Source organism: Anas platyrhynchos, chromosome 4, assembly GCF_047663525.1.
Source record: "Anas platyrhynchos isolate ZD024472 breed Pekin duck chromosome 4, IASCAAS_PekinDuck_T2T, whole genome shotgun sequence".
Classification (NCBI taxonomy): Eukaryota; Metazoa; Chordata; class Aves; order Anseriformes; family Anatidae; genus Anas; species Anas platyrhynchos.
Genome location: NC_092590.1, coordinates 71,183,217 through 71,200,212, shown reverse-complemented (window position 1 = coordinate 71,200,212; position 16,996 = coordinate 71,183,217). Strand labels below are relative to the sequence as shown.

The 16,996-nt window shown below is 50.3% G+C and overlaps 1 protein-coding gene across 3 annotated transcripts in view; it reads left to right on the top strand.

The window, feature by feature from the left end:
• The window catches only part of NAT8L (N-acetyltransferase 8 like), a 29,634-nt gene extending 13,897 nt beyond the window's left edge, over positions 1-15,737 (top strand). For 2 of the 3 annotated variants that reach the window (XM_027455662.3, XM_027455660.3), the window contains one exon: positions 9,179-15,737. In XM_027455662.3, coding sequence (XP_027311463.1) covers positions 9,179-9,546 — 368 coding nt within the window. In that variant the 3' untranslated portion in view covers positions 9,547-15,737. The remainder of the gene's footprint in view (positions 1-9,178) is intronic. The other variant, XR_005265446.2, reaches the window with a different exon arrangement.
• Positions 15,738-16,996: the final 1,259 nt, after the last annotated feature.

Here is a 16,996-nt window from a genome sequence, read left to right as displayed (position 1 = left end):
TGTGGAAGTTGCTTTTCTCCCCCCTTCCCACTCCACTGTGATGGTTTGTGGGGGCTCAGCTCAGGATGGCAGCTTCATCCCGTGGTGGGGTGGCAGGTCCCAGCTGATTGTCACTGGTGGCCTTGTCTGATGCCTGAGCTATGGGACAGGAGCACTGTCATACTTGTTCAGCACCATTTCAAGCTGCTGTGCTAGAAATAGGAAGAAATACTTGTTGCTAGCAATAGGCTCGAGGAGATCAAGCCACTTACTGACTGCCTTCAACCTGCAGTTTGTATCAAATCTGTGCCCTGACATTTTTTTCCTTTTTTTCCTGCCTTCCTCTATGAATTCTTCAGTGGGGTTTTGGAGAAAATGTGACTGCTTATGGCTGCTCTTTCACTCCAGTCGATTCTTAATACAATGGGAAGGCAGAGGTTGGGGAGGTTTGATTCATTGTGTTCGCAACAAGATAGGATTCTTGTGAAACTCCAGTCATGTGCAGAAAGAAAGGCTTTTAGTGGAGCAATCGTATTTATTGTTGGTTTTGGGGGAGTGCAGTGGAAGTTTCCCTTTGCCAGGTGGAGTTGAGTGAAACATTCCCTGCTGTAAGTTCCCAGTGCGCCTCTCGAAGCAGAGGAGCTGCCCTGGGGTCTGAGACTTTCCTGGTCAGCGTGTCTGCACCATAAGCTATTGCTAATTACTACTCCTAATTATTGCTCGTCAGTTGCTGTAGTAATGAGGTCCCCATTCAGAGGCTTTTGAGGGCAACAGGAACATTTCCTATTAATGAGCTAAAGGAAAATGCAGCAGCAAACTTGTTCAGGACTGTTGACAGGTGCCATACAGCATCTTTTGGCTGGATGTAGATGTCTACTTGGTGGCATACAGCTGAACACTTCCAAATCATGCATTTGCCTTTTTGCATCACATCTGTGGCACGGGCTTCCTTGATGCCCCTGAAAGTAGTCAGAAATGTAATGACTTGTGCAGGTGGGACTCCTTTGGTTTCCATTTTCTAAATAAGTCAATGTTTTTAGTCCCCTCTTCTTACATACAGCTAGGTGGGCTCCCTGTTGAGTAGGGGAGGCCCCTTCCAGAGCTCTACCTGTGTATGTTATTCTGTATTAAAGCATCGTTATGCTGGATCCCAAGCTTGCACCTAGGCCTGGGTGCAATTACTTTTGCCGACCTCATTCCTGGTTAAAAGTGGTCATTGGCAGAGCTCTGGGCAGGCTTTGCGTTGGTTGTTTGCCAAGGGGAGGCTCTCCCGGTGGCTATCTCGCCTAAAAGTTTGCTGACCTCTGTTAGAGCAGCATAAAACTCCTCAGAAGTCCTTGCAGAGATCAGAACCGCTTTTATTATTTAACCTTAAGTAAATGTAGCGTTAGTTTCTCCCTTTGCTGTGAAGCATTTGGTGCAGTTCCTGTGTAGGTACATGCGATTCTATTCAACTGAAGAGAGGCTTGGCTAAATTTAGACCAGACGAGTAATGATAGATGGCTAAAATAAGATCGATTCTACCCATTTTCCCCATGTGATTTATGTCTAGGCCAACTGCTAAGCGAAAACGGAGTCATTTGATGATACCGCTCAGTGCCTTTTTACAGTAATACCCATAAAGCAGAAGCCAGCCAGCAAATAATGAATTGTAAAACATCCAATAATTCTCGATTTTCCAGTTTTTTCAGTGTTTGGAAGTGGAATGTGCCGCAGTGTAAGTTCAGTACCTTTCAGAAAGCAATAAAGCCATAGAGTGAAAGATTGATAAGAAGAGGGAGATGGAGCATTAACGGTGTCCTTTTAAGAAGCTGGCTTAAAACACAACCAGCAGCACGTTTTATTTTGTAAACTGATTTAACAAGAAGCTAATTGTAACAGCAGTCATTTGGAGCGGTTACTGGGAAGGATGCAGGCTAGCAAAGCTGGCAGAAAGTCTTGCTTCCTTGCCTCCTTTAAAATTCTAGCTAAGAACAGCCTAAATACTAAAGGCATTGGCTTACTTAAGGTCTGACTCCACAATTTATAGGCTTAGCGAGGATTTGGGATGCATAGGGAACATCTGCTCTGCAAATACTTTAAATACTCATTTTTTGTCACTCTGTGCAGACCAGTCCCTTCTGCTCAGCCAGTGATGTTGGTCTGGGGGGAGTCATCATGCAGCTCGAAAACGCCTGGCCAAAATTGTATATTTTAGTCTCTAGCTGCTCCTTTAAACTATTTAATCATTTGCTTACTGATAACTGTTGATCTCTCATGCAAAAACCCCAGCCGCTGCCTGGTTTCTCAGGCTGTGCTTTCTCCTTGTGGCTTAGTGGGTGGATCACAAGGGCTAGGCTGGTAGTTTGGTCTCCTCACTGCACAGCAGGGAGCAGAGGGACACAGACAGCTAAATATGTGCTGATGGACGGAGCAGGGATGCTCTGGGCCCTGGGGATCGAAGGCTTTTTGGGAAATCAGAGCATGACGTGCTGACATGGGGCCCTTGTCGATCCAGGTTGGGTCCTCACGAGGCTTCGGAGGGGAAAGGTGTGTGGGTAGGAGCTGCCTTGTGGTCCAGAGGAACAGGGGGAGTTTTTTAAGCAAAGGTTTTGAGGTGATCAGTGATGCCTGCTGGGTCCCGTCTCCAGCAGGGACAGTGGGAGGTGTCGGCCCAAACCTGGTTGCTTTCAGAGATCTGGCTGCTGCACAACATGCTCTTCTTGTCTCCAGTCAAAAACCTGTGAAAGCAAACTGTGGCTAGCTGCTGACATCTCAGGGATTTTTTTGAGGGGCTTTGGCACCCCAGAAAGAAATACCTGTGACAAACTAGCAGGGTGCTCTTGGGGGCAGGCCAGCTCCATCGGGCAATGTCCACACCTCGCCACCACCCCCGTCCCACGTGTGGGGCCAGTGCCCTTCTGGCCCTTGGCACAGCCGGGTGTGCTGCCAGCCTCCCTTCCTTGCTGTCCTGGGAAAGGAGCCAGCATTCGATCCTCCTGCAGTCCGGTGACACTGCTAAAAACCCTCCTAGCATCGGGGGTGGTTTGGTCGGCCTCTAACGTGGAGCGGCAGCGGGCAGAAAAAAAAAAAAGAGATGAAAGGGAGCAGAGATGAAAAAGGAGGCGGATGGAGAGGCAGCCGGGGCTGGTGGCAGCTCATCCATCTCTCCTGGTGCTGTGCAGGTGATCTTGTCGCCTGCCCCTCGGGTGTCCCGTGAATCAGCCCCTGGCACCCACCCCCCGCACGCGGATGCTCGGCCCTGCGCCCTTCCAGCCGGGGGTTATTTATGGCGAGGCGATGAATCCTCCGCTGGTAGCTTGCATGGAGTTATTTATGTGAAGGAAGGGGTCCCACAGCGTTTCTAATTTCATGCATGGGTAATTCTTGTGTGTCCCTGACATTATTTTTTTTTTTTTTTTGCTCCAATGTCTGTGCCTTGTCTGCTGCAGAGGGATGCTCGTGGGTGTCAGGAGTGTCAAGGCAGGGTATCTCGCATCTCATCCGCTTTCCATGGCTGTAAACTACTCAGAAATGCCATTGTTTTGTAGGAGCCCTCCAGGAATGCCTTTTTAACTGAAGTCAAGTGTAGAGTTATTAGCAGAAGTTGTTGGAGCTGTTATTCAGCCCTGCTTGAAGCCAAGGGCAACTAGGAAGGTAGAAGGGAGAGAAACAAAGACCTGGGAAGAGCGGAGGTAAGGAGAAATAACGTGCTTCACAGGCACGGTCCCCTCCTGCCCTGGTTAGCAGCACTTGTTTCACAGCACCCAAATTTCCTTTCTGACTTGACGTTGATTTAACTTGGCTGGTCTGCCCCTTGTTTTGCTGAGGATGGAGGGGAAGGAGGAGGCAGGATGAAAGGCTGGGGGTTCAAATAGCATCAGCAATGCACGGCCGGGACGCCGCCAGCTTTGGGCTGGGGACTCGTCCGCTTGCTGCAGCAAGCACTGAAAGCTGCTTATATAAATAGTGCTGGCAGGAGGAGAGGTGAGGCACCGAGCTTTGGGGCTTTTTAATAAAAACAGGAGTAGCACAGCTGCAGTGCTTGGTGCAGCACAGCCCCTGCAGGCTCCCCGTGCACCGCCCAGCTCAGGCTGCCCAAAACCTCACAGGAGGCTGGGCGATGGACTACAGGGACAAATATTTAAAGCTCTGTGATGAGGCAATGTGTTGCATTCCCTTTCCCCCCAATATTCCTGCGTGGTATTGTTGCACTGGGTCACAGGATGTCAGTGGGTTGTAGCAAGGAGTTCGGGGCATCTAGGTTTTGCAGCTGGGATTAGCAAGCCTGTCAGTTTTGGCAGGCTTTTGTGTGTGATACGAGTGAGGAGCTGCAGATCCTACCCTCTGGGAAGTGCTGGGTTGGTTTTTTTGTTTGTTTTTTGCCCTTTTCCCCCTACCTTAGTGACCTAGGGGAAGATTGAGGATGGGGGCTTGCAATGCTGCAATGCGAGGCAAGGCTCTTGCTCCTCCCAGCCAGCGCTGAAGGTGCACACTGAGACCTCCACCTCCTCCCACAGCACAGCTGCAAGTCCCATCTCTGCCAGGGATGTGGATTTGCAGTTTTTAATGCTGAGGAGGCCCGGCCAGAGTTTCCCATGCCATCAGCATCCTTCTGTCTCCCTGCTCAGAGGGTGCTCTGAGGATGTTGCCTGCGACAGCTCCGAGCCAGCATGGGAATTGCTCACATCTGTGCCGTGGTGACACACTAAAGCAGAACCAAAAATCACAATCCTTCTAAACTGTGCTTGAAGGGATATCATGCCTGTCTGGAAGGGACATTCAACAAGTAGCTGTGAAAGTCGCCACCTCTGAAAGAGGGTGAGTTGCCCTCATTTTGCTGGCGGTGCGAGCTGGCAGTGCCTCTTCCCTGGGCATCTGCTCCTTCCTGGAGCTGCTGCAAAGGGGAAAAGGCTGGAAACCAGCGTGCATGCACCCAGCCTGCTCTCAGTTCAATTGCTTGGCTTGTGTGCTGCCTGGATGTGAAATCAGAGCTCAGCCGCAGGGCTGCAGCCATAGCAGTGCCTTCCGTGAAGAAAGAGGGAAAAGGCCGGTCTGCTTCAGGGTGAGGTTTCCAATGGGGTGAGCTCCTGCCGAAAACTATTCCAGGGGGGTGAACCCCCCAAAACTGGCACCAGCAGTAGGTGGTAGCTGATCCCCAGCCCCTTGAAGGGAAGCGATGGGTTTGCTCTGGCTCTGTGCCCTGAGCACCAGCACAGAGAGGCAGTTCTGGGGCAGCAGGGCTTTGCCAGCTCCCCTGGAAATTTAATAGGAAGAGATGGATTTTAAAAAAAATCCCCAAATGTGCGTGTTTTCTGTCGCATCAGCAAAAAAGCCAAGTCAGAGCTTTGCTTTGCCATTAAATTCTGGTTTTAGGCGTAGCTGTCCCTGAGCACTGTGGGACGCTGGAGAGCAGTAGGAACCCGTGGTATTTAATCCTGTAGGGCTCCGGGTGGTGGGGAAGGCTGATGTCTCATTTTCCTCTCCTCTAGCAGTACTCTCTGCTATTGCTTTCGGTTCCAATCTTTCCACCCATCCACCCACCGGCCTTTTATTCCCTTAGGGGTGTAGAAGAATTTGCAGCAAAAAATACATGAACTGATTTTCACCCACCATCCCTGTCGGCTGTGTGGGGGAGCACTGTGCAGCTCATGACAGGAGAGGCTTGCGAGAGCAGTGGAGCTGTGTCCTCAGCTGAAGAACCACGGCCAACCTTTGTAGGTTATTCTCCCCACCAGCTCATTGCTGTGCTTTTCTTACAGTAATTCCACTGTTACCGTGGCTTTCTGGGTGCAGTAAATAAAATATATCTTAAGTGATGGGCCTGTAGGACCGGGAGGCTTCACGGTGGTGAAGTCCAAGTTGGTAGCCAGCTGCTTGGTTTAACTTACTTGCTGATAAGGCAGAACTGCTGGCCTTTTGCCATCCCAGCTATTTCATATAGCTCTAGGGAGGTGGGAGACACAGGAGCCTTGGCTTTGCTTTATTTTACAGTGCCTTTTGTAGGTCTTGTGTGACAACTGGCCTCTAAACTCTTGCTTGCAAGCAAAGCATCCTTCCTCTTATAAAGCTCGTGCCACTGTATGCTGGTTTTCTAATCCCAAACTAAGCTTTTTTCTGTGATTCATGGTCTTAAATGCAGCAGAAGCCTCATTGTATGGTAAAGCATGGAGGCACGTTGGGTGGGTATTTTTTAGGGGAAGGTGCTACACTGAAGTTGTTCTCATGGGAAATATGGACATGGTGTGGAGGGGGCTTGCAGCAAGGCTGAGTCCAAACAGGAGGCCTGGGTGTGATGAGCTGGCATTTCTGGAGATATACGAGGAGCTTGTGGCACAGGGATATTGCAGCTAGAGTTAAATGTGCCTGTGAAGAGCAGCCCTTTGTGGTGGTCTTACAGGGTCAGGAACCTGGAGAGCAGTGTGGGGCAGTGGGAGCTGAAAGGGCTTTGGGTGTATGTCCCGATGAGTGATGGGGGGATGCCGGGAGATGGAGGGGATGAGAGCGAAGGTGAACATTGGCACAAGATGAGCATCTGAAGGGCAGGGGGAGTCGCAGCCGTCGGGGTGTGTGTTTATCTTGCAGCCGTGATTATTTTCAGATCGCAGTTCGGGAGCATAAACCGTCAGCGCCCGCTATTAATAGCACTGCTGGCAGCCGGGCTGCTGCTTTCTGCTGACAGGTGAAGGGAAGGTAATTTCATTTCATCCTTGGTATGAAGAAGTACAAAATCGAGGTGGGCTCTGATTCAGGCCCCTCGGTCCCAAAAAGATGGGCAGGAGATCCTCCCCTAGACCTTAGGGGTTAGGATGTGGGTGCTGCTGCAGGAGGGAATTTGGTGAGGAGCTGCAGCTGGCTGGGAACGGTAAAAAAAAAAAAAAAAAAAAAGTGAGTTCAGGCAAAAAGCAAACCAAAAAGTTTCAGTTTCTCTGAAACTTGAGGAGTTTTCTCAGAGCATCATCTGGGGATCAGCAGCGTGCATGGGGATGCCCAAAACAGCAAATCCCCATGGGTGAGGAGCATGGCTCCCTGGGGAGAAAGGATTTGGCCACCCCGCAAGGGGAAGCCGGTGCTGGGCTCGCAGCTGCCTTCAGGATCCCGGCATGTTTTTGCAGGATGGGGGTCTGGTGGAAGGCAGTCCTCCGTGGGCACGGAGCCCTGAAAGTCCTGGTGACTGTTCACGCCGGTGCAAACGGGAGCTGAATACAACTTGCATTGTTTGAGCAGATGTGTCCTGTCTGGCGCTAATTATAAGCGTTTCATGCACAACACACACCGGGAGGTGTGCCAGCTACTATTTCTTTTCATGTTGAACTTGAAATCATTATAATTAAGCTTTAAAGTTGCAAGTAAAAACTAACAAGATGTGAGCGTTGCTGTCATGCTGCTAGCAGTGGGGCTGGTGCTTGGTGTGGGGTTGGGCACGTCGGAGGACTGTGAAGAGCTGGTGGGCTCTGCCATGGCAGATGTGTCCAGGTTTGGTCTTAAAATAGGCAAAAATCCTAAAAATTCGGGAAATGTGTTGTCTTACAAACCTTGGAAGCATTTTGCCAAGTAAGCTTTAGCAGTAAGTTGGCTTCTTGGGCACACATGGGGCTTGTTAGGAAGGGAAAAGTATTAATGAATGTGGGGAGAAGTGCTGGTAGATGCACAGATGGGTGTCTCTGTCTTGGGGAGGACAAGCCAAGCATGCTGAAGGACCAGCCCCAGGAGCAAGGTGGCAAGGACTGGCTGCTGTGTGGAACTTTTTTGGGCTGCACCAGGTGGGATGCACCTGGAGAGGCAGTGGGTGGATGATGGAGGGTTGGCAGGGTACTGCTATGTGACACAGGGTCACCAACCACACAAAATGCACTCTTAAAAACAACAGAGAGCCATGAGCTGGTGGAGCTGTTTGATTTATACACAGAGGGAAAGCAGCTGCTGGCCCTCAGCACTCCTAGGCCTCGTCCGGGCCTTGTCTGACTAAATTACGTTGTGAGGTTTGGGCAAATGCAGGGGAACAAGCGGCACTGTCACCACAGTAGCGGCAAGGAGATGTTTTAACTGCTTGTGATAAATGGGTCAAGATGGGTCCCAGTGTGTTAAAAATTAGCTGTTGACCTAGATAGCAACAGCGCGATGGCTGCTGGCGGTGGGAGCCAAAGCGAGTGCTGGTGCTGTGTGTGTCTGGGCCCGGTGGCAAGGATTTAGCCCGGGTGCTTTGTTTTGTGCCTGACTGCTCTTCAGCTGCTCAGCCATGGCTCATATCCACCTCCCCAAAGCCTCACGCCCCGTGCTTTGCTCTCCCCAGGTACTACAAGACTTGGGGACTTACTGTATTTATTCAATTTCCCCCCATTTTGGTGCCTGCTGTGTGCTCCTGAGCTCCTACCCCTGTGGCTCTATGGATCCTGGTGTGGCTCTGCCTTCAGGCAGGGCAGTTTGCAGCATCAATCCCTGTGCTAAAGGTGGAGCCACAGCCAAAATCAAGTTGTCTCCTGCTGTAGGAAGGAGAAAGCCAATGTCTGCCTGCAGGTCACAGTGACAGGGGTCTCTCCTCTGGTCGGTTGTCTCTGGGTAAAGCCTTGCTTCTCCCGAGCAGCTAAAGTCTGTGCTTTCCTTCTGGGCAAGAGTTTTGTCGTAGTGTGTCCCTCATTAGCTGTTATAATTGGATAATGGTTTTCTTGGGTGCTAATTGAGCAACATCTGAGGTGAAATCACGTTTGTCCTGTGCTGAAAGCATGATTCTTCTTGGGTCAATTCAAGGCACCTCCTTCACCAGGATGCTATCTGAAGATCTTGAGTTAAGGCCCAAGTAATTTGTTCCTTTAACTGCACTTGTTTTTATTAAATTGCCTTGCTGGTGGGGCCGGGTGGTGCTGCAATGCTCTGGAGTAGCAGTAATTCCTAATTTCATTGGCTTTCACGTTGGTTGGCCAGCCCAAGCAGCTGGATGTGATGCCACCACGGCATGTTGAGGCATTCAGGTGGAAATACAACTCGGAGTAGAGGAGGAGTTGGGCAGCAAAGTGAACGACCACATTGCTGGTCCTCGTGTGCCACGGTTGGGTCTGGGGGGTTGTGACAAGCAGCCAAGGGCCTGTTCTGGGCCAGGGTTCACTGAAGAGAGGTCTGCTGGCAGGACAGGAGAGCTGTGACTGCCTGTAAGTCAGGACCAAGGGATGATTTCCGACCCCGGCGCCGCCGGCGGCTACATGTGGTGCTTTGTCTCCCGCAGGCTCCTGCTTCTGGGTGGCCGTCCTGGACGGCAACGTGGTGGGGATCGTGGCGGCGCGGGGCAACGAGGAGGACAACACGGTGGAGCTGCGCCGCATGTCCGTCGACTCCAACTACCGCGGCAAGGGGATCGCCAAGGCCCTGGGCCGCAAAGTGCTGGAGTTTGCCATGCTCAACAACTACTCCTCCGTCGTACTGGGGACCACGGCCGTGAAGATGGCGGCCCACAAGCTGTACGAGTCCTTGGGCTTCAAGCACGTGGGAGTGGTTGAACATTACGCCCTGCCGGGGATGACGCACTCCTTGCTGGAGAGAATGTTCTTCCAGCTTCGCTACCACCGCTACCGCCTGCAGCTGCGCGAAGAATAAAAAAAAAAAACCCAACCCACCAGGCGAAAAAGTTATTTTTTTTTCTCTCCTCCCTCCTCCCTCCACCCTCCAAAAAATAATAATAATAATAATAAATCGCCCTTCTATTTCTCGTCGCCGTTTATTTGCCAATTTTGTCCACCCTTGTTCCCCCATCTCATTTTTAGTTTGCTCCGTGCAGCCGGGTGGCAGGACTGGGCGCCGCTCCCTCGCGTGCTGGAGGGGGCGATGCTGGCAGTCCTGCCGTCTCCGTGCACGGGGCCGCGGACCTGCAGCCCTTCCTCCCCAGGTACCGACATAAAGCACAGAAACTTGCCTGCAAGACAGCACCACAGCTCCGGTGTACATAGTCTTTTCCTTTTCCAGATGTAAGATAACACAGCGACGCATTCGTAATAGCGCAGAGGAAAAATTACTTGAATGCAGATTTCAGTATTTCATGCACCAGTAAGTATAGAATATGCATTCGTCTTACCCTTATTTACTGGTTAATCGTTTTCAAAGAAAGAGCTGGGGGGGAAAGCCCCCAGCCCAACCCGCTTGCTACAATGCATGAAGAGGAAGCGTGTGCACGCACTGACGCATCGCACTGCCGCCACGGCACCGGTGTTGCACTTTCTGTGGATGTGCCTCGTTCTGCCAAACGTCCGAGGGACCCTCGGCGCATCCCGTAACCACGACTCCGCTCCATCCTCATCCTCCTTCCTACGCCAGCAAACAAGACTCGACCCGTTTGGACTCGGAGCCCCGTTGTAACATAGCGTGACGTGAAGATCAATCAACCCTACCCAGCTCTGCGCTCCTCCGTAGCCACGCGTAGCCTGCACTCCCCGGGCCAGACTCCGCATGTGCGTTGGACTTTGCTGCCTTTTGGGGTGGGTTCTTTTGGGGTTGGTTTTGGTTTCTTTTTTTTTTATTATTATAATTATTATTTTTTTTAATTTCTGTTATTATTTTCAGTTTGGGCTTTTGCTGAATGGTGTCATTGAGGCATAATGGAGGCTGCAGTTCCTATGGCAACCCATTTGCACATTCATGTGCGCGCCACATCCGAGCACTTCAGAGAAGCAACGTGTGACAGATAATAGCATTTTGGGGAGAGCTGGGGAGGGGGGTGGGGGCTGGGGGGGGGCACACACTTATTATCTTAACCAGCTGCTTGTTCGATACGTGTAGATGGCCTCACTGCAGCCTGCCATAAAAGGTAATTAACCGCTTTAATGATGTCAGATTTGTGAATTGTACAATGCAAAAAGCAATGCAAAGCAGATCCGGCATGTGTCTGTACCCAGTATGTATGTACAGTGCCTGCCAACTAAAGAGTAACCAAGACTACAGCTTCTTCTAGCCTGAAATATCAACTTTTATAACTTATTTAAACAAATAGCAACTCTGCATGAATTACGTCTTGGGGTGGGGGGGGGAGGGGGAAGGGGGAAGACCAGTAGGTTTTAATTTTAAAACATGGTATCAGAAATATAAAGAAAACACATTTCTGGCTGCACTTAATTGGAGGTGGGTGGAGGGGGCTCAGCTATGTTAATATATTTAAAGGGAAAAAACCCTTTAACTTAGTTCCTTGGGGAGGGGCGGGGGGGAGTTCCTATTTTACAAAGTATTACGCGTGTGGGGAGGGGGGTGGAAAAAAATAATGTTCACGATGAACTTGGTGAGAGGATCGAGCCACAAATGCCACGAGAGCATCACGGTGCGTGGGAGAGCTGTGGAGGGGGATGGCTGGGGAGGGGGCCGCATCCTGCCCCCGGGGGGCTGCATCCCCCTGCACCCCCCTGTGCCGGAGGCGGCCCCGTCCCGCTGCGTGGTCCCAGCAATAAGGGTGGGGGGGGGAGAAGGAGGCCGGGGAAGGGCGCTGTAATAATAAGAGGCTGCGAGTTTAATTAATTAACAAAATTTCTGTATGGGGCACTCTATTTTTAAAAGTCTTTCTAATGCTGTACATTTCTCCTGGAGCCGAAATCATGTACTGTTGGTTGGGGTTTTTGTATAGTGTACAGAAATTGGCGGAATATTTTCTTGCTGCTTTCGGTGATTTATTAACCTAAGGAAAATAGACGAATATAAAGTGTTAGCGAAAGTGAAAGGGAAAAAAAAAAGAAAAAAGAAAACACAAAACAGTTTGTGCCTTTTTTAGTTTATTTTTCTGTTTCTATATAATCACTGCACTAAAACCTTTCCGGAGGGGGAAAAAAAAATAACTAGTCTCTTAATAAGGGAGGAATGCGTAAAGCCTAAATTGAGCGTTAATTTTTTATTGGGGTATTTAATTAAAAGAATGACGCTGGTTTTATTTGATACCTGTGCCTTTGTAATGAAACCTCCATACCCTGTCCGAAAAGCCAAACCTGGAATCAATTCCACCAGATCCCACAGACACGGAAGCACCATTGGGTTACTGGGATTTCCTTTAAAAGGCGTGAACTGTTGCTGGTGATTGCAGGACCTGCTCGTGATGCCCAGGAGAGAAGAGGCACTGCCAAAAATGTGGCCTGCTGCGTTCCCCCATCCATACGCCAGGTCCCAGGGATGTGCTGAAGCGAGTCCTCGCCACTCAGCCACCTGCTGCTGAGCAAATTTCTTCCTGTAATGCTCACTTGTGCGGCTCTGTGACCTGTGTCTTTCTGGAAGAAATCCATCCCATTGCTCCCAGCTCCGTCCTGTGCACCCAGTGTCCGGAGGGGAGGGCTGGCTGCCACGTTTGTGCTTTCTGAAGAAGACGGAGAAGGTTGTGAGATGCTGCTGATCCTGCCCCAGCTGGGCTGGTTTTTACTGAGAAACCCCCAGATGCCTGGATGGCGGCAGAGGGATGGGGAGCAGGATGTCCAGAGTGCCCAGAGCTGCTGTCACCAAGAGGAGACAAGGCTGTGTGTAAAGGCATGAGCAGACACTGCCACTTCGTTCCCTGAACGTGGAGCCGGAAATTCCGGCCAGCAGACCATGGTGCAGATCACAATGTGATGTTCTGAAGCTGAACTGGCTTTGACAGATCCATCTGTATGCTGTGCCCCTTGCAGGGTACCCCGATTCCACCAGCACTGCATGATAAAGCCAGACCCCGCTCGCTGCCCCAAGCACTGGCTTTGCAGTCCCCCCGGCACCACCAGCCCCTTGCTCCTGGCGTGAGCATCACCTCCTGACTGTTCCCGTCCCCATGCAGCGGCTGGGTGGTGCAGAGCAGCACAAAATGGTCATGGAAAGATCTGCACCTACCACCTGAGCCTCCTGGAGAACCCTTTGCCAGTCATCGAGTCTAATTCCAGCGGTGACTGTCGTCAGCAGATGAGAGGGGCTGCTCCGAACAAATCCTGGTGGTTTCTTTCCAAGCGCAGCGAGGGGAGGAGTAGCGCAGCCCTCATAAACCTGGCTTGGGTTTGGCTTCACGTGGTGAGCATTTTGGGCACTGGGACGGCCTCAGGCTCAGGTGGAGGTGCCGGAGGTGTGCAGGAGTGTCCCCCTGCTGTGCCAAATGCCTGCTCTCACCTTGCTGTGCCCCTGGGCTGCTGCAGCCCACTGCCCTCGCATCGTGTGCTTCGTGGTCCCACCGACAGCTGTCTCCTTGGCATCACGGCCGTCCTGCAAATCCCCACGCAGCCAGCTCTACCCGAGCATCCTCTGTTTGGTGGCACTGGGACAGAGCCACAGCTCACTCAGGAGAGCACCTTGCAGTGTCCAGAGGTGATGCTGAAGTCTCTTTCTTAAAAGATAAGGGGAAATTTTGTATCAACATGGCTCAGGTCCGCAGCCTTGGGGCTTTCCCAGGTGCTGAGCTCCCCTGGAGGTGAGTGGGGATGTCCTGCACATCCCGAGCACGCCGGCATCCCAAGCAGACATCATGTTTGATGAGCTCCATGGGAAGCTCAGCCCCTGAACGTAGCCAGGCCAGCGGTGCTGAGCAATCAAAGCCACAAGGAAAGTGCTTCCTAACCTCACTCAAAAGCCCTGAGCCGATGTTTGTTGTAAATTCATGCTGTGTTCTCCCTTAAGCGAAGCAGGCAGCACCTGTGAGGTGCCTGGAAAAGGCAGGTGAGCTCCAGCTCTACCCTGCAGGGATGGCTGGGGGCTTGCAGGGCTCGCCCCACAAGCAGTAGGGCAGCCCCAAGAAAGCCAGTGAGAGTCCTGAGGGCAGATTGCCCAAGGACACGGAGGTTTTGGAAAACCTGTCCGCAAGCACTGCTGCCATCCACTGCTCGCTGAGCCTTTTCCATCCACCCTGCGTGGCCACTGCCTTTTCGTTTGCCAGATTTCCTGGCTAAGGTGCAAACGGATAGAGAGCGAGCAGAGGGATCCCAGAGCTGCCAAACACACGAGGGCAGGACCCAGCTCCAGTTACCTCTGAATTAACAATCTAATTTTAAATTTGCTGGGAGCCTGCGTTTCATTAGCACTGGTATAATGCCATTGGTATGCACTCTATTTAAAGCTTAATAAAGGCATTTTAATTCCAAGCTAACTGGAGTCTTGCGGTGGAATATACTGTACCGCACACAGAAAATGAATGGATGGAAGCTAGTAAATAAGCTTTAACGTGCAAAAGGATCATTTTGTCTTTTTTTTTTTTTTTTTTTTCACTCCCTCAAAATATATCCCCACAAAACCCTGAGCAGAAGACCCGTGCGCTCTTGCATCCCTCAGTAATGGAGACTATGCACAGAGATTATTTTTTTTATCTCCCACTGAAGAACTGCTGCCTGGACTCTCCTTGTGGGTACCTTCACTGGAAACAGAAGGAGCTAGAGAATCATTCAAATAACAGCGAGTTTAGTTAAAACACAGCGAGCTCTCAGGCAGATTTTGGAGGGTGATTGCTGCTGAGTAGTGTCACACGACGGTCAGCTGCGGGAGAGGGCAAGCTTTTAACACCTGAGTAGTGGAAGATGGGCTTGGTGAGACCAAGAGCGAAAAAAATACCTAATGCAACTGTAAATTCACTTACGAGTAACACGTTTCAATGCTGAAGCGGCTACTGCTATGTAAGCATAATGAGCATATGGCTAACATCGTTTTCAATTTCTTTTCCTCCAAAGCTTAGTCTTTTGACTTGTAATATGTATATTTGCTTTTTTTTTTAATATATATATATATAAAATATATATAATTAGGTTTAACAAAGCATCCATCGCTTTGTGAGTTGTACTTATGATTGTGCTGGGCTGTTAGCTTTAAGCAGTTTGTGTGCTTGTGTTATTTTATTAAAGCAAAAGTCTTCTCGAGACAAATGCGGTAAAGGTTAAAAAAAATAATAATAATAATTTTTTTTTTTTTTTTGGATAGTGTTAAGCAGATGTGTGGTATGCATTTGGGAAAACGTCCAATGTCAGTTGAAACAAACCTGGGGCTTAATTGCTTACCAGAACTGCTCGCGTCCGCGGCGGTGGCTCGTTGGTTCGTGGGCTGAGCCTGCGGGATCCGGGATTGCCCTGGCCAGCCTCGGCCCTGCACCTCCTCTCCCTTGTGCCAGCCCAACGTGAATTAGTCTTGTGTTGTCCGTGTTCAGCGCAGCCTGCACTGTACTTTGTAACGGGAAGCGGCTGCGAGTCCTCAAAGATATACGAACCTTTATTAAAACAGCAATAATTAGCACTGCGAGGCCGGGGAGAGGGGGCTTCCCCAGGGGGCTTGGCTGGGGGAGGCTGCTTGTTGTGGGGGCTTCAAGGGCGAGTTATTGGGATTATATGGGATTTGTGGTGGGAGCATGTCCACAGGTGGGAGAGAAAACGGTCACGGTCAGAGGAGGGCGAGAATAACCCAGGGCTGCTCCCGCACCGGGGCGGAAAATAGCAGAAAGGAGCTAGTAGAAAGGAGCGTGCGTTTCCAGGGGAAGGAGGTGGCAACTGGCACCGATGGGAACCGCAGGGGCTGGAGGTGCAGCCTTCATCCCCTGCTCGCAGCTCCCCCACGAGAGCGGTGTGCCCGTGTGTCCGCGTGTCCGTGCGTCCGTGTGTCCGTGGGTGGTGAGGAGCGAGGCGCCGGGGTGAGCGAGGCGGAGGTACTCACGTTCTGTTCCTGATGGCCGCTGTAACTGTGAAAATTAACCAGACCTGCTGTGATAAATTTGGTTATATAAGGTTTATTTGGTTAATTTTTTATAAGTGAAAATTGAAAAGATGAAAGAGAATTGTAATATGAAAGCAACTGCTGTAAATAATGTACGAATGAATAAAATCTAAAACTTATGTCAGTTTTTTCCTAAACTGTATTGCTGTCAAGTTACTGACTCCGAGTCCGGAGCATGGGCAAATACCCCTTGTTCCTGTTTTCTCTGACAAATAGGACTTCTGCGTGTGTGTCATGCGTGTCCTTGGGTTTTATGTATTATATAATTGAGCGTTGTCAGTGAGGATGTTTTTAGTGGTGGAGGCACATTGATGGAGATTCCCCAAGCCAAATGTTCTCTTCCATGCACCTGTGCATCCCCCTTCGTGTTGGCTTGTTCCACATAAAGAATGTAAGTCCCCTAGGACAAAGACCTCACCCCCTGTCCTGCATTCCCCAGTGTGTGCCTCATGCCCTGAGTTGAGATGGGCTCTCACGATCCCTTCCCCATACCCATGGCCTTCACTCAGTGGCTTGGTGCTCTCCCAGGACAAAGGAGGGAGGCAGAGGCTGGAGCTGGGCAGGTAGGGCCATGGGTCTACAGGAACACGAGTGCTGTGCAGTGGCAGTGGATGGGTCCCTTCCCAAAGCTTTTTTTATTTTATTTTTTGTATTGCAGCTATTCGCAATACTAGTGGCCAAAAAACAAAGCAAAGCAGCTTCTTTTTTCCTTTCCCATCATCTCAAGATATGGTCACGCTCCTCTGGGAAGCAGAGACCTCGGAGAAAGCTTCCTGTTGAAATGGATTCCTCATCAACACCGCAGGATGTTTGCCCAGCTCCCTGAAGTCCTTGCAGCCCACAGCTTGGCATTGTGCGTATGTATTTTTGCCAGGATACATTCAGACCCTGGCAGTCCTTGCCACCAAAGTTTTCCAGGTCAGTCTTGCCTAAGAGATAAAACCCATAGCGACAGCAACTCCATCACTTAGCAGCAATAAAATGTTGGGTGACAACTAGTGGTATGGGAGGAAGATGGAGGTATGGGAGGAAGAAGGAACTTAAAGATTTCGTGTTTATGGTCGTGTATGAACAATCAGTTATGTCAATTATGAAGTAATCTGTTCATTTATTTTAGATACTTTTTTCCCCATGTTTGACTGCATTTTCAACTTCAGTGAAGCAAATTCAACACCTCAGAACAGAAATGAGAGATTAATCTTCTCCTCATGTGGAGGTCCCAGGCAGCACCAGATGAATCATGCTCTAGAAGAGCTCATTTCTCTCCACTAATGACTGGTGCAGAGTGAGTCTAGACCAGCTCAGTGGTAGATGTCTACACTATAAACACCCGAGGTGAGATCCTACCATGATGTCTAGCTAGAAAAGCTTAATTGCA